Below are 23,338 nucleotides of genomic sequence, written 5' to 3' on the forward strand. Positions count from 1 at the left end.
CAAGCTTACAAACTGATATAGACTTACTTACTTACTTAGGCGATCCCTCGTTGGATGAGTAAGATGGTCTTCCTTGATTACTATTTTTGTGGGTTTGTAGGTGGCTGTGGAGCCCTATTCTTGACCTGCATCTTCTCTCACAGTGAAGGCATTGGTTTCCAGGTGGAAGGCGAACCCGGTCGGGGTTGGCTTGACGCGCCTTCCTCCTGGCACGTTTCTCTCTTTCACCCTCCACTCGTGCCTCTTCAAATTCTGCAGCACTGCTGGTCACAGCTGACCGCCAGCTGGAGCGGTCAAGGGTCAGGGCTTCCCAGTTCTCAGAGTCTATACCAGAGTTTTTAAGGTTGGCTTTGAGGCCATCTTTAATTCTCTTTTCCACCGAGAACTGGGAAGCCCCGGTCCTTGAGTGTTCTAGCTGGAGGTCAACTGTGACTAGCAGTGCTGCAGAATTTGAAGAGGCACGAATGGAGGGTGAAAGAGAGAAACGTGCCAAGAGGAAGGTGTGTCAAGCCAACTCCGACCGGGACCGCCTTCCACCTGGAAACCAATGCCCTCGCTGCGGGAGAAGATGCAAATCAAGAGTAGGGCTCCACAGTCACCTCCGGACCCACCCTGGAGGAATATCCTACTCGGACAACGAGGGATCACCTAGGTAAGTAAGTTTAATCGTATTTGTATAGTAGTCAAAATAACATTGTTGGAGAATGGCTTGCCAATAGCAATGCCTTAGGCAGGTATAGGATGCATATAATCAATAGGAATATTCACATGAATATAAAAAGTGCTCAAAAGACTAAAAGTACAATCCAAAGACCCAAAGACCTCAACGGCAGAGCAGGAAGAAGGTAACGTGGTACATGTTACAACAGTTGTAAAGGCAGACAAAGGTTGCAACAGATTGAAAAGCCATTGTTGTCCTGTTAACCACAGTACTGGATGGGACCCTCACTCTGCGAAAACTGTGCACTGACCTCCACACTTGGAAGGCCATCATACTCGGACAACGAGGGATCGCCTAAGTAAGTAATGTGTATGTGTTTGCCTGTGTATATGTGTGTGTATATATAGTAGTGTTTATGAGTATGTGCGTATATATGTGTATGCATACATGTGTATATATGTGTATAAGTGCATATATGTATATGTGTGCTCAAATATATGTGTGCATATATGTGTGTATGTGTATATATGCATGTGTGCATATGTATATGCCTGTGTATGTGTTTATATATGAGTGTATATGTGTATATATTTGTGTATATGTGTGTGCATATATATATGTGTATATGTATGCATATTTGTGTATATGTGTGTCCATACGTATATGAGTGCATGTGTGCATATATGTGTGCTTTTATGTGTGTATATATATTTGTATGTGTGTATATATGTGTGTGTGCATGTGTATTATGTGTATATATGTGTGTATATATTTGCATATATATGTGTATATGTATGTTTTTGTGTATAAATGTGTGTGTGCATATGTATACGTTTGTGTGCAAATATGTGTGTATATGTGTATATGTACATGTTATATATATATGTGTGCATATATGTGTACATATGTGTGTATATGCATATGTGTGCATGTGTATTGTATGTGTGTATACATGTGCATTTATATATGTGTATATATTTGTATATATGTATGTATATGTGTCCATACATATATGTGTGCATGTGTGTATATATGGGTGGTTTTATGTGTGTATATGTATGTGTGTGTGTATATGTGTATGTGTATTATGTGTATATATGTGTGTGTATATTTGCATATATATGTGTATGTTTGCGTGTATAAAGGTGTGTGTATATACATATGTGTGTGCATATGTATACATATGTTTGTGTGTGAATATGTGTCAATATGTGTATATGTACATGTGTGTATATATGTACATGTGTGTATATATGTACATGTGTGTATATATGTACATGTGTGTATATGCATGTGTGTGCATGTGTATTGCATGTGTGTATATGTGTGTATAAATGTGTGTATATATGTGTGCATATGTATATGTTTGTGTGTGAATATGTGTGTATATGTACATGTGTGTATGTGTGTACATGTGTATATATGTGTATATGCATATGTGTGTGCATGTGTATTGTATGTGTGTATATATGTGTGTGTATATATGTGTGCATGTGTATAAGTGTGTGAATATATGTGTATATGTGTCAATATGTGTATATGTACATGTGTGTGCATATGTATTGTGTGTATATATGTGTGTATAAATGTGTGTGTATATATGTGCATATGTATATGTTTGTGTGTGAATATGTGTGTATATGTGTGCATACGCATATGTGTGTGCATGTGTATTGTATGTGTGTATATATGTGTGCATGTGTATATGTTTGTGTGTGAATATGTGTGTATGTGTCAATATGTGTATATGTACATGTGTGTGCATGTGTATTGTATGTGTGTATATGTATATGTTTGTGTGTGAATATGTGTGTATATGTGTCGATATGTGTATATGTGTATATATAAATGTATGTGTGCGTATATGTGTATATATGTGTGTATATGCATATATGTGTGCAGGTGTATTGTATGTGTGTATATAAGTGCATTTTTGTATATGTGTGCATTTAAGTATGTGTATATATTTGTATATATGTGTGTATAAATGTGTGCATATGTTTGTGTGTGAATATGTGTGTATATATGTCTCGATATGTGTAAATGTACATATGTATTGTGTGTATATATGTGCATTTATATATGTGTATATATTTGTATATATGTGTGTATATGTTTGTGTGTATGTGTATATGTATATGCGTGTGTGTCTGTTTCTGTGTGCTTGTATATGTGTGCTGGCCTGGGCCTACTTGGGCCCTCCAGGCGCTTTGGACTTCAACTCCCACAATTCCTCACAGCCGGAACGGCTGTGAGGAATTGTGGGAGTTGAAGTCCAAAGCGCCTGGAGGGCCCAAGTAGGCCCAGTCCTTCAGCCTGAGCTCTGTGATGGAAGCGTGCGGCTCTCCTCTCTTGCGGCCTCCTCCCGGCGTGGCTCCTCCTCCCTTCCCTCCCCGTCTCCGTCCTCGCTTGACGGCAGCCAAAGGCCTCCCCTTCCTCCCTTCCTCCCTCCCTCCTTCCTTCCTTCCTTCCCTCTCTCTCTCTCTCTCTCTTCTCCCTCAATGTTTATTTATTTCCTTTCTTTGCAGCAGCCGCAAGTGAGGTGAGTGGCGGAGGAGGCAGCAGCAGCCAAGGATCCAAAACAAAACCTCCTTCTCTCTCTGGTTTGGGGTGGTGGTTTGGGGGGGGGGGGGGGCTCCCATTAGCCAGGAGGGCTCTCATGAAGGAGGGGGCTCATGGGGGGTCAAGGGGAGGGGGCTCCCCTCTTTCCTAGCATCCCCTCCTTCTGTTTATCTTCATTTTTGGGGGGTGTTTTCCCTCCAAAAAGGGGGCATTTGGGTTCTCCTTCTCACTGGAATCCTGACAATAACAAGATAATGATAGTCTAATCTAATACAATAATAATGATAATATAATAATACTATAATATGACAATAAGGATGATAATGATAATATAATAATACTATAATGTGACAATAGAGATGATAATGTCCTAATAATACTATAACATATTATGTCAATAGAGAGAATAATGTAATAACAGTATTATAATTCAATATGAAGAGATGTCTAATATAATATAATAATAATAATGATAATATAATAATACTATAATATGACAATAGAGATGATAATGTCCTAATAATACTATAACATGTTATGTCAATAGAGAGAATAATGTAATAACAGTACTATAATTCAATATGAAGAGGTGTCTAATATAATATAATAATAATGATAATATAATAATACTATAATATGACAATAGAGATGATAATGATAATACTAATAATACTATAATGTGACAATAGAGATGATAATGTCCTAATAATGCTATCACATATTATGTCAATAGAGAGAATAATGTAATAACAGTATTATAATTCAATATGAAGAGATGTCTAATATAATATAATAATGATGATAATATAATAATACTATAATATGACAATAGAGATGATAATGATAATACTAATAATACTATAATATGACAATAGAGATGATAATGTCCTAATAATGCTATCACATATTATGTCAATAGAGAGAATAATGTAATAACAGTATTATAATTCAATATGAAGAGATGTCTAATATAATATAATAATGATGATAATATAATAATACTATAATATGACAATAGAGATGATAATGATAATACTAATAATACTATAATATGACAATAGAGATGATAATGTCCTAATAATGCTATCACATATTATGTCAATAGAGAGAATAATGTAATAACAGTATTATAATTCAATATGAAGAGATGTCTAATATAATATAATAATAATACTGATAATAATACTAATAATACTATAATATGACAATAGAGACAATAATACTAATAATACTATAATATGACAATAGAGATGATAATGTCCTAATAATACTATCACATATTATGTCAATACAGAGAATAATGTAATAACAGTACTATAATTCAATATGAAGAGATGTCTAATATAATATAATAATAATGATAATAATATAATAATACTATAATATGACAATAGAGATGATAATGATAATATTAATAATACTATCACATGTTATGACAATAGAGAGAATAATGTAATAATAATACTGTAATAGAATATTATATAATATGGCAATAATGTAATAATAATACTGTAGTGTAATATGACAATAAGGATGATAATGTAATAATACTGTAATATATTATGACAATAATGATGGTAATATAATAATAATAATACTATAATATATTATGACAAAAGAGATAATAATGTAATAATAATACTGTAATAGAATATTATATAATATGGCAATAATGAAGATAATGTATGATAATATAATAATACTATAATATGACAATAGAGATGATAATGTCCTAATAATACTATAACATATTATGTCAATAGAGAGAATAATGTAATAATAATACTGTAATATAATATGGCAATAATAATAATGTAATAATCATACTATATGACAATAATGATGATAATGTAATAATTATGCTATAAGGTAACATGACAATAACGATAATAATAATAATGTAATGTGACAATAATGACGATAATGTAATAATAATGGTATAATTTAATATGGCAATAACGATAATGTGATAATAATACTATTATATATTATGACAATAGAGATAATAATGAAATAATAATACTATAATATATTATGATAATAATAATACTATAATATAATATGGCAATAATGATAATGTAATAATAATACATACTATAATATGTTATGAGAATGTTGATAATGTAATTATAATATTATAATATATTATGACAATAATGATGATAATGTAATAATAATACTTTTAATATATTGTGACAATAATGATGATAATGTAATAATAATACCGTAATATAATATGACAATAATAATGATAATGTAATAATACTATAATATAATATGGCAATAATGATAATGTAATAATAATACTATATGTTATGAGAATGTTGATAATGTAATAATAATGCTATAATATATTATGACAATAATGATGATAATGTAATAATAATACTATAATATATTATAACAATAGCGATGATAATGTAATTATAATATTATAATATATTATGACAATAATGATGGTAATGTAATAATAATACTATAATATGACAATAAGGATGATAATGTAATAATAATACAATAATATCACAATAAAGATGATATTGTAATAATAATACTATAATATGACAATAAGGATGATAATGTAGTAATAATACTATTATTTATTATGACAATAATGATAATGTAATAATACTATAATATGATAATTATGATAATGGAATTATACTATAATATGTTATGACAATCATGAAAATGTCATAATAATACTATAATTTATTATGATAATAATGATGATAATGTCATAATACTATAATATATTATGATAATGTAATAATAATACTATAATATATTGTGACAATAATTAATATGGCCATAATGATAATGTAATAATAATACTATAATATATTGTGACAATAATGATAATGTAATAATAATACTATAATATGTTATGACAATCATTATGATAATGTAATAATAATACTATGATATAATTTGACAATAGTGATAATATAATATAATAATTACACTATAATGTATTATGATAATAGAGATGATAATGTAATAATCATTCACATTAGTAAAATATACCGGGCAGGCCTGCCAAAATAATCATACTATGATGATGATGATGATGATAACAACAATAGTAATAATGATAACAATAACATATTGTATTTCTCTGAGGAATGTGATGATATTTTATGGTAAATATTAAAATAATAACTATAATTATTGTATTTTTCTGAAGGATATGGAGGTATTGTATTACAAGAGTATTGTATTATTATGGAACTATTATTATGTGGGGTATATTGTTTTATACAACACTATGATTATATAATGCTATGCTATTGTTTTATTATTAATAGTAATAATATAGCATTACTATTATTAATAATATGTTTTACCCCCTATTCATAGATCTAAGAAGTGCATTGTTAATGTTATATTATTATTATTATTAATAATAATAATAGTAGTAGTAGTAATATCGTCTTGCTATTATTAATAATATGGTTTTACCCCTTAGGAATAGATTTAAGATGAAAGCACCTTAAAATCAGTCAAAATGGTAAAATGCATAGTGTCACATAGACTGGGCAGAGCAGACAAAATAATACTAATCCTGTAATTGTGCAATATGACTAACGAAATAATTGTAGATCTCTAAGGGAATAAGAATATATTGTATGATTATTATGGCAGTATTATTCTTGTTATGTGATTATGGCAGTGTTATTGTTATACGACAGTAGTAGTACTGGTGGTGTTGTATTATAAAACACTATTCTTATATAATACGATAAGAATAATATTCTATTATTTTATTATTAATAATAATACGACAGCATGATTATTATTAGGCATTTACCAAAGATTAAAACACTTTAAAACGATTCACACTAAATGGACTAAGCAAACCTGCCAGAGTAATAATACCGTAATAATACAACACTGCTAATCATATAATTGTATATATCTAAGGAAATAGAAAGATATTGTATGATTTTTTTATTTATCGTGTCAGTGCAACCAGTCGATTATATTACATTTCTAACAGAACAAAGCAAAAAAAAAAAAAAAAACAGGCAAAATACGAAAATTGTGAGTTTGGTAATTGATTAAATGTCCTTTGACCAGTATCTGGCCACTTGGAGTGGTTCTGGTGTTGCTGCAAGAAGGTCCTCCATTGTGCATGTCGCAGGGCTCAGGTTGCATTGCAGCAGGTGGTCAGTGGTTTGCTCTTCTCCACACTCGCATGTCGAGGATTCCACTTTGTAGCCCCATATCTTAAGGTTGGCTCTGCATCTTGTGGTGCCAGAGCGCAGTCTGTTCAGCGCCTTCCAAGTCGCCCAGTCTTCTGTGTGCCCAGGGGGGAGTCTCTCATTTGGTATCAGCCATTGGTTGAGGTTCTGGGTTTGAGCCTGCCACTTTTGGACTCTCGCTTGCTGAGGTGTTCCGGCGAGTGTCTCTGTAGATCTTAGAAAACTATTTCTTGATTTAAGTCGTTGACGTGCTGGCTGATACCCACACAGGGGATGAGCTGGAGATGTCTCTGCCTTGTATGATTATTATGGCGTTATTATTATTATATGACTGTAGTAGTGTTGTATTGTAAAACACTATTATTATATAATAATATAAGGATAATACTATACTATATTATTACTATTATCACCCCAAAGGAGATTCATCAGAGAATGCAAGCTGTTTTTGGTGATTGTGTGGATGTGCGTACTATGCGTCATTGGGCGAGTAAGTTTAAAGATGTTGAGGTGACACCTTCTGCTGTCAAGAATTCGTGGACTGGACATTGCTTAAGTCGCATTGACTGACCATCTGTGCAGGGTTCCATATTTCACACTTTAACAACACAACCTTTCAATGCTAAGGCTTCCTGCCAAAATGGAACTGTAGATGAGAGTCTACTGAACAAGCCAGTACCTGCCACATACCAGTATGTGCAGTTACAACAGGGTCATTATAGCTTGAATAGTGCAGTAGTAAAATACAAGGACTATAAGAGGGTTTCGCGAGACCAGTCGCTTTCGTTGCCGTGTGGTCTTGAGGCAGCAGTGTAGTAATGGTGAGGCCACGGACCTTATTTTCGTTCTTGTGGAGCACTGGTGGTCCACGGACCACAGGTTGCCGTAGAACCATCCTAGAGGACCTCGAGATTATTAGAGAGGTATTATCTCAGATAAAACAAATAGGTTTTCTTTTTAATTCCCAGTTTCCCCACTTTAGTTTTCCTGTGCCCCTAACCCTCTAGAAAAGTGGAAAGCACTATATACAAAGTTCCACATTGTTTCCTGTGCTATGCTAATAATATAATGTAATATATAATATATTGTATATACATATAATATTTATAACATTACTAGCCATCCCCTGCCACGCGTTGCTGTGGCCCAGTCTGTGTATATGTGTTTTCTGTGTGTATATCAAGATTTGAACAGAGGACATAGTTTCTTTTTAAATTGTTATTATGCACTGTCGTTTACGTTTAATTGCACTGAATGTTTTTGCTTTATCAATGTATGTATTTTGTTTCGGCATCAAATTGTGCTGAATGTGTATACCGCCCTGAGTCGCCTTCGGGCTGAAATGGGCGGGATAGAAATAATGTGAATAAATAAATAAATATTTGTGTATGTGTATACATGAGTGTGCGTGTGTGCGTGTGTGTATATATATATATAAATGTAATGGTGGTTTGTGGGATTAACATAACTTAAAAACCACTGGGTGAATTGACACTAAATTTGGACACAATACACCTATCAGGCCAACGGGTGACCATCACTCATAAAAACACTGGAAAACACAGTGGAAGAGACTTAAAAAGCCAAAAAAATGTACAACACATGCCCAAAACCACACACACACATATATATACACATACACACACATATACAGACTGGGCCGCAGCAACGTGTGGCAGGGGATGGTATATATGTGTGTGTGTGTGTGTGTGCATGCGTGCGTGCATTGTAATGTAATTTTTGGGTTTTTTTGCTTTTATATCTCTTCTGCTGTGTTTTCCAGTGTTTTTATGAGTGATGATCACTTGTTGGCTTGATATGTGTATTGTGTCCAAATTTGGTGTCAATTCATCCAGTGGTTTTTGAATTATGCTAATCCCACAGACGAACATTACATGTTTATTTATATAGATAATGTAATACAATATAATACTACTAATGTATTGATAATGTAATACAATATAATACTACTAATGATATTATAATTATATATTTTATATTACATGTGATATTACTAATAACCTATGCACACAGAAAAACACATATAGACAGACTGGGCTATAGCAACACGTGGCGGGGGCAGCTAGTATTGCAATATAATGGTGTAGTACAATATAGTAATATATAATACTGATATTGTACTGTGCTAATAATATAATATACTAGCTGTCCCCTGCCACACGTTGCTGTGGCTCAGTCTGTTGATCTGGAAAATAAAATAATGAGAAAGTGTTGGCTTCTAATATATGTAATTTATTTATGTTTGTGGGTAAACAGTATTGCTTGCTGTTTCTTTATCAGTGTTGATGTGGAGATTGTCTGGTTTGCCTACTCTGGAACATATCATTGTCCTTCTTTAGGGGTCCCTTTCAAATCTAGGATACTATATCTGTGTGTGTATGAATCATATCCATGTATCTATATCTATGGCTGGATGGCTCTTTGTCGGGAGGGCTTTGATTACGTTTTCTTGCCCTGATGGAGGGAGTTAGATTGCGTGGCCTTAAGTATTTTCTGTTGGTCATGGGGGTTCAGTGTGGGAAGTTTGCCCCGATTCTGTCCGTGGGTTCAGAACGCTCTTTGATTGTAGATGAACTGTGAATCCCAGTGACTACAACTCCCAAATGTCAAGGTCTATTTCCCCCAAACTCTATCTGTGTTCATATTTGGGCGTATTGAGTGCTTGTGCCAAGTTTGGTCCAGATCCATCATTGTTTGAGTCCACAGTGCTCTCTGGATGTAGGTGAACTACAACTCCCAAACTCAACGTCAATGCCCACCAAACCCTTCCACTATTTTCTGTTGGTCATGGGAGTTCTGTGTGTCAAGTTTGGTTCAATTCCATCGTTGATGGAGTTCAGAATGCTCTTTGATTGTAGGTGAACTATAAATCCCAGCAACTACAACTCCCAAATTACAAAATCATAATTTTTTGAGTGATGGTCACTCCTTGTGTTGTGAGACATTTTGTTGCCAAATTTGGTGTGATTTCGTTCATTGGTTCTTTTGTTTTTAAGGTACTCATTATGCACAGAGCATTTTTATATATGTAGATTGTGTGTGTGTGTGTGTGTGTATATATATATATATATTAGGCTTGGGTAACAACGGAAAAAATTGTTTCTAAACTCGTTTCGTTTTTAGGGGGTCCATTGCGTTTCTTTTTTTAAAGAATTCCGAAATTTTCCTTTTAAAAATCTCGAAATTTACGAAATTTCGTAAATTACGAATCGATTCGTTAATGGCGGACGCGATTGCGCAATATGCTAAAAAAACCTCCAAATGGGACAGGGGGGACTTCTGAAGCTTCCCTCTCCCTCTGTTGTTGACTGTTGGTGTGATAAAACAAACAACAACTATATTATATTATATTATATTATATTATATTATATTATATTATATTATATTATTATATATTATATTATTATAATATTATTATATTATATATTGTATTATATATTATATATTATTATAATATTATTATTATATTATATATTATTATATTATATTATATATATTATAATATATATTATTATATTATATTATTATAATATTATTATAGTATATTATTGTATATTATATTATTATAATATATTGTATTATATATTATATATTATATTATATTATATTACGAAAATAATTACGAAATAATTACAAAAATTGGAAAAATTGTTTCGATTCTTAATTACTCCTCAAACTATTCCTACATGGCTCAATATCGGATCGTAAGCTAATTTAAATACGAATTAATAACGAATTACGAAATTAACGAACGAAACCGCCCAAGCCTAATATATATATATATCTTGTAAGCCACTCTGAGTCTCCTTTGTGCTGAGCAGGGTGGCATATAAATGTTGTAAATAAATAAATAATGTGCGAGAATGGGACATTGGTCTCCATTGTTGACTTCTCCTGTTCTGTGGACCCTGCTAAGACATGGTTCTTCTTGTCTGGACAGATTTCCACGGTGGAGTAGAGTTTCTAAGTGGCCAATCTCAATTGTTTGAAGATGAGTTGTCTTTTTGCCCTTTGGATCTGTTCAATGGAATGGAAAATTTCTAAGATTTCAAACAACATAAGCCTTCCTCCATCTCCCCCCCCCCCCCAAATCCATTTGTTATGCAGGCCTGGAGAGAAGCAGAAGGGTTATCCCCAGCTTTGACAGGGAGATAATCAATAGAACTCACTCTTGTCCCTGGCAGAGGGACAAGGCGGAGGTCGAAACAGGCCATCTTACATACAAAGCCTTTCTCCTGGATGACTGTTGTTGAATATGGATGTAACCTCAAAGTAGCCTGATTGAAAAGCAAGATACAAGCCCAAAGTAGCCTGATCTTGCAGGGACATGCATAATATAATGGGTGCGTACGCTTGAGGCTTTGGATGTTTACAAGTTTGGGGCCATCCTCTTCAAGTTCTTCATGAACTCCAGCAGGAGAGGATAACTGAAGTAGAATTAGTATTAATCATGAACCCTGTGGAGCTATATAGTCAGCCCTCCAGATATGCGGGTGCTTGGGACGCTGGACCCCCATGAAAGTGAAAAAACTACAAATAACGGCGCTCATTCCATATTTAACACCCAAAATGTATAGCGCAATCTGTGCTTTCAACCCAGAAGTGGCTGGATGGTGGGGCTTTCCTTCAGTGCTGCTCCCGGCCATTTTTAATAGAGCCTCATAAGCTTCACCTTGTCTTTAAGGAGTAGGATTAAGTACATCTATATCCACTCTCACCTAGCTGCTAATATCCACCCTATTCCCCTACAATTCACCATCTCCCTGCCAATAATTTTGGATGAATTTTAATTACTTTTATGAGTTTTAAGGATTTAATATGTTTGTAATTATGTGTATTGTGTTACACTTGATTACTTAAGTTATTTTATAATTTCACTAGCTGTCCCTTGCCATGCGTTGCTGTGGTCTAGTCTGTGTATATGTGTATTGTGTGTGTATATATGTTTGTGTGTATATATTTGTGTATATGTGTATATATGTGGTTTTGCGCATGTGTTGTAATGGATTTTTTTTTTTGCTTTTTAAGTATCTTCTGCTGTGTTTTTCAATATTTTATGACTGATGGTCAATTGTTGGCCTGATCGGTGTATTGTGTCCAAATTTGGTGTCAGGTCGTCCAGTGGTTTTTGGGTTATGTTAATCCCACAAACAAACATTACATTTTTATTTAGACTAGCTGTTCCATGCCACGTGTTGCTGTGGCCCAGTCTGTGTATATGTGTTTTGTGTGTATATATGTGTGTGTATATTTTTGTGTGTTTGCATATATAGGTGTGTATGTGTGTGTGGTTTTGTGAATGCATTGTAATGTATTTTTATTTTTTGGCTTTTTAAGTCTCTTTCGCTGCGTTTTTCAATATTTTTATGAGTGATGGTCACTCGTTGGACTGATCAGTGTATTGTGTCCAAATTTGGTGTCAGGTCGTCCAGTGGTTTTTGAGTTATGCTAATCCCACAAACAAACATTACATTTTTATTTATATAGACTAGCTGTCCCCAGCCACGCATTGCGGTGGCCCAGTTTGTGTATATGCATTTTGTGTGTCTATATATGTGTTTATGTATGTGTATATATTTGTGTATATATGCGTGTTTGCATAGATAGATAGATATAGATATAAATGTAGATATAGATATAGATAGACTAGCTGTCCCCTGCCACGTGTTGCTGTGGCCCAGTCTGGTGATCTGGAAAGTAAAGTAATGGTTTCTAGTATATGTAATTCCTTTCTGCTTTTGGGTAAAGAATATTCCTTGTTGTTTCTATGTCAGTGTTGATGTGGAGATTGTCTGGTTTGCCTACTCTGGAACATGTGACATATAATTGTGCTTCTTTAGGGGTCCCTTTCAAATCTATGATACTATATCTATGTGTGTGTGAATCATATCTATCTATCTATATCCATGGCTGGATGGCTCTTTGTCAGGAGGACTTTGATTACTTTTTCTTGCCCTGGTGAAGGGAGTTGGACTGGATGGCCTTGAGTATTTTCTGTTGGTCATGGGGGTTGTGTGTGGGAAGTTTGCCCCAATTCTGTTGTTCGTGGGGTTCCGAATGTTCTTTGATTGTAGGTGAACTGTGAATCCCAGTGACTACAACTCCCAATTGTCAAGGTCTATTTCCCCCAAACTCCATCTGTGTTCATATTTGGGTGTATTGAGTGCTTGTGCCAAGTTTGGTGCAGATCCATCACACAGTGCTCTCTGGATGTGGGTGAACTACAACTCCCAAACTCAAGGTCAATGCCCACCAAACCCTTCTAGTGTTGTCTGTTGGTCATGGGAGTTCTGTGTGCCAAGTTTGGTTCAATTCCATCGTTGATGGAGTTCAGAATGCTGTTTGATCGTAGGTGAACTATAAATCCCAGCAACTACAACTCCCAAATGACAAAATCATAAGTTTTTTGAGTGATGGTCACTCCTTGTGTGGTGAGATGTTTTGTTGCCAAATTTGGTGGGATTTCGTTCATTGGTTCTTTTGTTTTTAGGGCACTCATTATGCACAGAGCATTTTTATATATATAGATATAGATATATGGATGTATATAAGTGTGTGTATATATGTGTGTATTTGTATGTTTATATGTGTACATGCATATTGTGTATATGTTTGTGCTTATCTATATGCATATTTATTTATTTTATTTTATTTATTTACTTTGCTTCTATACCGCTGTTCTCAGCCCGGGGGCGACTCACAGCGGTGTACAACATAGAAAACACACAATTCAAAACACAGTATAAAAACAGTATTTGTGTGTATATAGATATGTATGTGGATATGTATATGTGCATGTGTATATGTATATCTGTGTGTATGTATATGTATGTTTTTGTGTATGTGTATATTTGTGTTTGTGCATATATATACACGTGTGTATGAATGTGTGCATGGGTATATGTATATAAGTGTATATGTATATATGTTACATTTTTGGGTTTTTAAGTCTGTTCTGCTGGGGTTTTGTGTGTGTGTGCGCGTGTTTATGGGTGATGGACACTCGTTGGACTGTTAGGTGTATTGTGTCCAAATTTCTTGTCAATTCGTCCAGAGATTTTTGAGTTATGTTAATCCCACAAACGAACATTACATTTTTATTTGTAAAGATTGAGTTGTTTTAATTTGTTTATATATTACTGTTGACATTGTATATGTTTGCAACTGTGTATTTTGTTGTGAGCCGCCCCGAGTCCCTTCGGCGAGATAGGGCGAGCTATAAATAAAAGTTTTGTTCATTCATTCATTCACCATCTCTTGAACCTTGCAGAGAGGCTGGGAAGCAAGGCATATAAACCCCTATTAAAAATGGCGGAGGGCATCAGCGGAGATGGCAGGAAATGCCAGTGATTTGCAAGTGATTGACTCCTCATGGGTTAAACTTGCGGTTGTGGAGGGCCAACTGGTTTCCTCCTCAGGGTTTGAGCAGAGGGACTTGTTTACATGCTGCTTTGGGCTAGAAGGCTGACACCTAATCTTGGGTGTGTCTTCTTTCTCTCCAGGTCAAACGACAGTGACATTGTGAACCTGCCGTGCGATAACTGGGCTGTTCTTCTGCCTGGGCCAATGCTAGATCTGGAAGTGGTTCCCGAGCGGTCTCTTGGGAATGAACAATGGGAATTCACCTTGGGTAAGTGATCTCTCATCTTGTGTCGGCACCTTCTTTATCATGGTGAGGACAGAGATGCTAGGTTGTGCAGATGTTTTTCTCAGAATTGAATTCAAGTTGGAATACTGGCATTGTAAAGTGTTAGAAACATGATTTGGACAAGAAGTGTTTCAGAATTCGGAATGTAAAGTCTGTGACTTCCATTGTACTAGATAGAGTGCATGTCCCCTAGAACATCTAGAGCAGGGGTCCTCAAACTATGTCCCGAGGGCCGAATACGGCCCTCCAAGGTCATTTATATGTGTGTATATATTTGTATATATGTGTGTATATATGTTTGTGTGTATATATGTGTGTGCATGTATGTGTATGTTTGTGTGTGCATATATGTGTGTATGTGTATATGTATATATGTGTGTATATGTGTGTGCATGTTTGTATGTGTGCATATGTATATGTATGTTTGTGTGTGCATGTGTATATGTATATGTATATGTGTGTGTGCATGTGTATGTTTGTATGTGTGTATATGTATATGTATGTTTGTGTGTGCATGTGTATATGTGTATGTATGTGTGTGCATATGAATATGTATGTTTGTGTGTATTTGTATATGTGTGTGCATGTGTATGTTTGTATGTGTATATGTGTGCATATGTATATGTGTTTGTGTGTGCATGTGTATGTTTGTATGTGTGTATATGCATGCATATGTATATGTATGTTTGTGTGTGCATGTGTATATGTATATATGTGTGTATATGTGTGTGTGCATGTGTATGTTTGTGTGTGCATATGTATATGTATGTTTGTGTGTATGTGTATATGTGTGTGTGCATGTGTATGTTTGTATGTGTGTATATGTGTGCATATGTATATGTATGTTTGTATGTGCATGTGTATGTTTGTATGTGTGTATATGCATGCATATGTATATGTATGTTTGTGTGTGCATGTGTATATGTATATATGTGTGTATATGTGTGTGTGCATGTGTATGTTTGTATGTGTGTATATGTGTGCATATATGTATGTTTGTGTGTGCATGTGTATATGTATATATGTGTGTGCGCATGTGTATGTTTGTATGTGTGTATATGTATATATCTGTGTGTGTTTGTATATGTGTGCTGGCCTGGGCCTACTTGGGCCCTCCAGGCGCTTTGGACTTCAACTCCCACAATTCCTCACAGCCGGAACGAATACGGCCCTCCAAGGTCATTTACCCGGCCCTTGCTCAGGGTCAACCTAAGTCTGAAACGACTTGAAAACACACAACAACAACATTATTATTTCATCAGCCAAAAGTAGGCCCACACTTCCCACTGAAATACAAATAAGTTTATATTTGTTAAAATTGTTCTTCATTTTTATTATTGTATTAGCTTGGGGACCCGACACTGCCCGGGTTATTAGAGAAAGTGGGTAATGGCGGTTCTGTATGCCAAGTTTGGTCTTGATTGGTCATTGGATGATGGTTGCATTGTTTTCAGGAAGTGAATGAAGGTACTTGAAGTCCCATCATCCATGGTCCACCCTCCTCCAAAAAGCAGCAGGATATAGAGTGGGTCATGGGGGCTCTATGTGCCAAGTTTGGTTTTTATCAGTCATTGGATGAGGGTGGCAGTGGATTCAGTAAGTGATTGATAATACTGCAAGTCCCATCATCCAAAATCCATCCTCCTTCAAACTGCAGCAGGATGTAGAGTGGATCATGGGGGCTCTGTGTGCTAAGTTTGATCTTAATCAGTCATTGGTTCAGGGTCGCAGTGGTTTCAGTAAGTGAGTAAAGGTACTGCAAGTCCCATCATCCATGGTCAACCCTCCTCCAAAACTGCAGCAGGATTGTTTCAAGTGTTTTTTGCATTACAAATGAGATATGTGTGGTGTGCATAGGAATTCATTCATTTTTTTTCAAATTATAATCTGGCCCTCCAACAGTTTGAGGGACTGTGACCTGGCCCTCTGTTTAAAAAGTTGATCTAGAGCAGGCATGGGCAAACTTTCTAACTCGAGGGCCGCATGGTGGGCTGGAGCGGGGTAGGTGTGTCAGGAGGGAGGGGATTCTCCCCAAGCCCCCTCCCTGCCCTTTCCTCCTCTTCCTCTTCTCTTTTGGAGGTTGAAAGTGAAGTAAAGACAGGGAATGTTTGGATCCCAAAATGGTTAGCCTTGGTCAGGATGAGATGATGGACGGGAGAGAAAAAGTGTATCCACGAGTCCTGTGCTGCGTACTCCTGATATAGATTCCTCAAAGCCTAGAGCTGGAAGAGACCCCCAAGGGGCCATCCAGTCCAACCCCCTGCCATGCAAGAAGGCAAAATCGGAGCACTCCCAATAGACAGCCTCTGTGGAAAAGCCTCCAGAGAAGAAGACTCCACCACACTCCCAGGCAGCCTATCTCTCACTCTCCGACAGTTCTTACTCTCAGGAATTTCTTCCTAATCTTTTCAGTCAAATATCTTTCCCTGTCATTTGAAACCATTGCTCCCTTGTGCCCTGGTCTCTAGAGCAGCAGAAAGTCAGCCGCCCCCTTCTCCTCAGTGGGACACCCTTTGAAATCTTGAAACATGGTTCTCATGTTCCCTCTCTACCTTCTCTGCTCCCAGCTTATTTATTTATCGTATCAGGAGTGAACCAAACAGTTGCATTGTATTAAAAAGAAAAAAGAAAAAAACACAAAGTTTTTATGAAATGTCCTTTGAACAGTAGCTGACCACTTGGAGTGCCTCTGGTGTTGCTGTAAGAAGGTCCTCCATTGTGCATGTGGCAGGACTCACACTGCATTGTAATAGGTGATCTGTGGTATGTTCTTCTCCACACTCGCATGTCATGGACTCCACTTTGTGGCCCCATTTCTTAAGGTTGGTTCTGAGTCTCGTGGTGCCAGAGCGCAGTCTGTTCAGCGCCTTCCAAGTCACCCATTTTTCTGTAAGCCCAGGAAGGAATCTGTCATTTGGTATCAGCCATTGATTGAGGTTCTGGGTTTGAGCCTGCCACTTTTGGACTCTTGCATGCTGAGGTGTTCCAGTGAGTGTCTCTGTAGATCTTAGAAAACTATTAATTGATTTAAGTTGTTGGCATGCTGGCTGATATCCGAACAGAGGATGGGCTGGAGATGGCACTGTTTTGGTCTTTTCACTATTGGCTGCTACTTCCCGGCGGATGTCAGGTGGTGCAATACCGGATAAACAGTGTAATTTCTCCAGTGGTGTAGGGCGCAGACACCCCGTGATAATACAGCATGTCTCATTAAGAGCCACATCCCGGGCCTGGGTTTGTCCATACCTGGTCTAGAGTCTAAAATAGTCTTAATTTCAAAATGGTTATGAGCTCCTACCATGATGAGGATAGATTTGGAGTCAGCTTTACTCCAGCGGGAATTCATGCAAGCCCATTTGATCAGACTAACATGAAACACTGGATGGACATTTCACCAAGTATGTGGTTTATTTATTTATTTATTTATTTATTTATTTATCGTGTCAGGAGCAACCAGACATTTGTATTACATTTTTAACAAAGCAAACAAACAGGCAAAACACAAAGTTTGCAAGCTTGGTAGTTGATTAAATGTCCTTTGACCAGTCTCTGGCCACATGGAGTGCCTCTGGTGTTGCCACAAGAAGGTCCTCCATTGTGCATGTGGCAGGGCTCAGGGTGCATTGCAGCAGGTGGTCAGTGGTTTGCTCTTCTCTGCACTCTCATGTTGTGGATTCCACTTTGTGGCCCCATTTCTTGAGGTTGGCTCTGCATCTTGTGGTGCCAGAGCGCAGTCTGTTCAGCGCCTTCCAAGTCGCCCAGTCTTCTGTGTGCCCAGGGGGGAGTCTCATTTGGTATCAGCCATTGATTGAGGTTCTGGGTTTGAGCCTGCCACTTTTGGACTCTCGCTTGCTGGGGTGTTCCAGCGAGTGTCTCTGTAGAAGTATGTGGTAAATCCAAGCAAATGGCCACCAGGGTTATAATTCCAGTGATAGGAACCGGACCAACAAAACGAGGGGCTAACTTTCAGGTGGACTGTGTGGATTTCAAATATTTTGTTGACAGATATACCAAGTCTCCCACCCTGTACTCAGGTTGCACGGCCCTCTTTTTGCCTGCAAACTTTTTGTAATCCATTTTAGCGGATGCCAGAGTATTATTATTATTATTATTATTATTTTCTTTATTTGTACCCCGCTAGCATCTCCCGAAGGACTCGATGCGGCTTACAAAGGCCAAGGCCTCAAAACACAACATAACAATACACAACCTAAAGCAAATTAAAAATAGTTAAAGTAATATTAAACAACAAGCAATAAACAATACACCAGGACACAATAAAACTGGGCCGGGCCAGAGTAATGGGTACAGATTAAAAGTGCTGATGTGACAGGTGATATGTAAGGATTATAGGGTAAGTGCAGTGTGCGGTGTGCAGCAATCTTAATTTCTAATAAAGTGCTTCTGGGACTTGTTGTTGGAGTTTCCCTATTCTGGAAAGGCACACCGGAACAGCCAAGTCTTCAAGTTCTTTCTAAAGACTGCCAGTGTAGGGGCCTGTTTAAGATCTTTGGGGAGGGTGTTCCAGAGTCGAGGGGCCACCACAGAAAAGGCCCTGTCTCGCGTCCCCACCAAACGCGCCTGCGACAGAGGTGGAATCACGGGCAGGGCCTCTCCGGATGAACGAAGTGAGCGCGTGGGTTCATAAACGGAGATGCGGTCACGCAGGTAGGATGGTCCCAAACCGTTTAGGGCTTTGTAGGTAAGCACCTGTACCTTAAATTGGGTTCGGAAAATAAACGGCAGCCAGTGGAGCTCCTTGAACAGGAGGGTTGACCTCTCTCTGTAGGGAGCCCCAGTTAACATCCTGGCCGCTGCCTGTTGGACCAGTTGGAATTTCCGAGCCGTTTTCAAGGGCAGCCCCACATAGAGCGCATTACAGTAGTCCAATCTAGAGGTGACCAAGGCATGGACCACCCTGGCCAGATCAGCCTTTGCGAGGTATGGTTGCAGTTGGCGCACGAGTCTCAATTGTGCAAAAGCCCTCCCGGACACCGCCGACGCCTGAGCCTCAAGCGTAAGTGATGAATCCAAGAGGACTCCCAAACTGTGGACCTGTGGCTTCAGTGGGAGTGTAACCCCGTCCAACACAGGTTACCACCCTATACCCCGGTCAGGTTTACGATTGACCTGGAGGACCTCTGTCTTGTCGGGATTGATCTTCAGAGTAGTTTGTATATGAGTAGGACCCATATCTCAACACGAAATTCGTTCTTGTTATAAACATAGGCTGAAGGTAGTATTATATATAGAATTTTAAAAATATATGATTTTGCACTTGAAACAAAGTTTGCGTATCTTAAACTATCAGAAAGCAAAGATGTTACAATCGTAGCCATCCATGAGGACATTTTTTAAACTTTGGAGTATATTGGATTTTGGGATTCCATGGCTCAACCTGAACCATCATGGAAAGGGCAACATGACAAACCACTTTACAGACTGCACGGAATGAAGTGGCAGGTTGAGAAAGTAGCACACAGGAAATGTACTACTTCAGAAGGGGAACCACTTTTGTCCTTCCCTGTTGAAAAGACCATCTGCATGCTAACACTTTAGCACCTCGGGAAGAGTTTTAGCATAGCTGTCCCTTTGATAGACTGACTTAACTACATGCACGTTGGGTTGTTGTAGGTTTTTCCGGGCTATATGGCCATGTTCTGGAGGCAATTTTTCTCCTGACGTTTCGCCTGCATCTATGGCAAGCATCCTCAGAGGTAGTGAGGTCTGTTGGAAGTAGGAAAAATGGGTTTATATATCTGTGGAATGACCAGGGTAATGTTTCAGCTGATCACCTTGATTTGCATTCAATGGCCTGGAAGCGCCTGAGGGGAATCTCTTGTTGAGAGTGAATTGATGTGCCTGATTGTTTACTCTCTGTTGTTTTGCTGTTGTGATTTTTGAGTTTTTTAATACTGGTAGCCAGATTTTGTTCATCTTCATGGTTTCCTCCTTTCTGTTGAAATTGTCCACATGCTTGTGGATTTCAGTGGCTTCTCTGTGTAGTTTGACATGGTGGTTGTGAGAGTGGTCCAGCACTTCTGTGTTTTCAAATAATATGTTGTGTCCAGGTTGGTTCATCAGGTGCTCTGCTATGGCTGACTTCTCTGGTTGAAGTAGTCTGCAGTGCCTTTCATGTTCCTTGATGCGTGTCTGGTCAATGCTGCGTTTGGTGGTCCCTCTGTAGACTTGTCCACAGCTGCATGGTACACGGTAGACTCCTGCAGAGGTGGGAGGATCCCTCTTGTCCTTTGCTGAACGTAGCATTTGTTGGATTTTCTTGGTGGGTCTGTAAGTGGTTTGACACAGCATATTATTTGAGAACACAGAAGTGCTGGACCACTCTCACAACCACCATGTCAGACTACACAGAGAAGCCACTGAAATCCACAAGCATGTGGACAATTTCAACAGAAAGGAGGAAACCATGAAGATGAACAAAATCTGGCTACCAGTATTAAAAAACTCAAAAATTACAACAGCAAAACAACAGAGAGTAAACAATCAGGCACATCAATTCACTCTCAACAAGAGATTCCCCCCAGGCGCTTCCAGGCCATTGAATGCAAATCAAGGTGATCAGCTGAAACATTATCCTGGTCATTCCACAGATATATAAACCAATTTTTCCTACTTCCAACAGACCTCACTACCTCTGAGGATGCTTGCCATAGATGCAGGCGAAACGTCAGGAGAAAAATTGCCTCCAGAACATGGCCATATAGCCCGGAAAAAACTACAACAACCCAGTGATCCTGGCCATAAAAGCCTTCGACAATACATGCACGTTGTTTAAAAATGTGGTTGGGAGTATTAAAAAAAACAGTCTTCATACCTATAGGCTTTTCAAAGTGGTACCACCCAGAATTACATAATTTTCACGGTGCAATACTTGTGGAATGGCTCCTGATCCACCCATAGGTGCTTCCTCAAGTGCCCTGAAGCAGGATCGTGTTTTGTTTATGCTTTGCTTTGGCACTTCCTCCTCGTGTAATTCTAGCATGTTTAGCAACACCCCTCCGGAATCACATGGCTATTGCTCACCGCAACTGGCATTTGCCCTGTTGGAAGCCGGGCTCCTGGAGGCTTTGGAGTAATTTTCCAGACTTGGACTTCTTAGACCACCTTATCATATACTAGAGGGGAGCTTGGGTTATTCCTGAAGCTATTCTTTTTCTTAGAGCAGTGGTTCTCAACCTTCCTAATGCCGTGACCCCTGAATACAGACCCTCATGTTGTGGTGACCCCCAACCATAACATTGTTTTTGTTGCTACTTCATAACAGTTATTTTACTACTGTTATAAATCATAATGTAAATATCAGATATGCAAGATGTATTTTCATTCACTGGACTAAACTGGGCACAAATACCCAATGCACCTACATGTAAATGCTAGTGGGGTTTGGGGAGGATTGATTTTGTAATTTGGGAGTTGTAGTTGCTGGGATTTATAGTTCACCTATAATCAAAGAGCATTCTGAACTCCACCAGTAATGGATTTGAACCTAATTTGCAACACAGAACTCCCATGGCCAACGGAAAACACTGGAAAGGTTTGGTGGGTATTGACCTTGAGTTTAGGAGTTGTAGTTCACCTATATCCAGAGAGCACTGTGGATTCATGCAATGGTGAATCTGGACCAAACTTGGCACAAATATTCAATGTGTGCAAATGTGAACACTGGTGGAGCCTGGGGAAAATAGACCTTGACTTTTGGGAGTTGTAGTTGCTAGGATTTTTAGTTCATTACAATCAAAGAACGTTCTGAACTCCACCAACGATAGAATTGGCTCAAACTTCCCACATGGAATCCCCATGACCATCAGAAAATACTGTGTTTTCTGATGGTCTTTGGCGACCCCTCTGACACCCCTTCGCGACCCCCTCAGGGGTCCCGACCCCCAGGTTGAGAAACACTGTCTTAGAGGAATAAACAGGAAAGGTGTTTGATGTATTGTCGGAGGCTTTCATGGCTGGAATCACTGAGTTGTTGTAGGTTTTTTGGGCTATATGGCTATGTTCTAGAAGCATTCTCGCCTGACATTTCGCCTACATCTATGGCAAGCATCCTCAGAGGTTGTGAGGTGAAACATCAGAAGAGAATGCTTCTAGAACATGGCAATATAGCCTGAAAAACCTACAACAACCCAGTGTTAGAGATGTTTTGAGAGGTGTCAGGTGTGTCTGGAGGAGACCTCGGTGAGAAAGAAGCTGATTCTTTACTGCTCTTTGAGCTGC

General features: G+C 37.6%; 1 protein-coding gene across 1 annotated transcript in view; it reads left to right on the plus strand.

Moving 5' to 3' along the window:
• The first annotated feature begins 2,994 nt into the window (after positions 1–2,994).
• PHAF1 (phagosome assembly factor 1) overlaps positions 2,995–23,338 on the plus strand; it is a 110,958-nt gene continuing 90,614 nt past the window's right edge. Inside the window, exons 1-2 of the mRNA XM_067471011.1 lie at positions 2,995–3,203; positions 14,952–15,079. Of these exons, the coding sequence (XP_067327112.1) occupies positions 3,163–3,203; positions 14,952–15,079 (169 nt within the window). The 5' untranslated portion in view covers positions 2,995–3,162. The remainder of the gene's footprint in view (positions 3,204–14,951; positions 15,080–23,338) is intronic.

This window comes from Anolis sagrei, chromosome 8, assembly GCF_037176765.1.
Source record: "Anolis sagrei isolate rAnoSag1 chromosome 8, rAnoSag1.mat, whole genome shotgun sequence".
Classification (NCBI taxonomy): Eukaryota; Metazoa; Chordata; class Lepidosauria; order Squamata; family Dactyloidae; genus Anolis; species Anolis sagrei.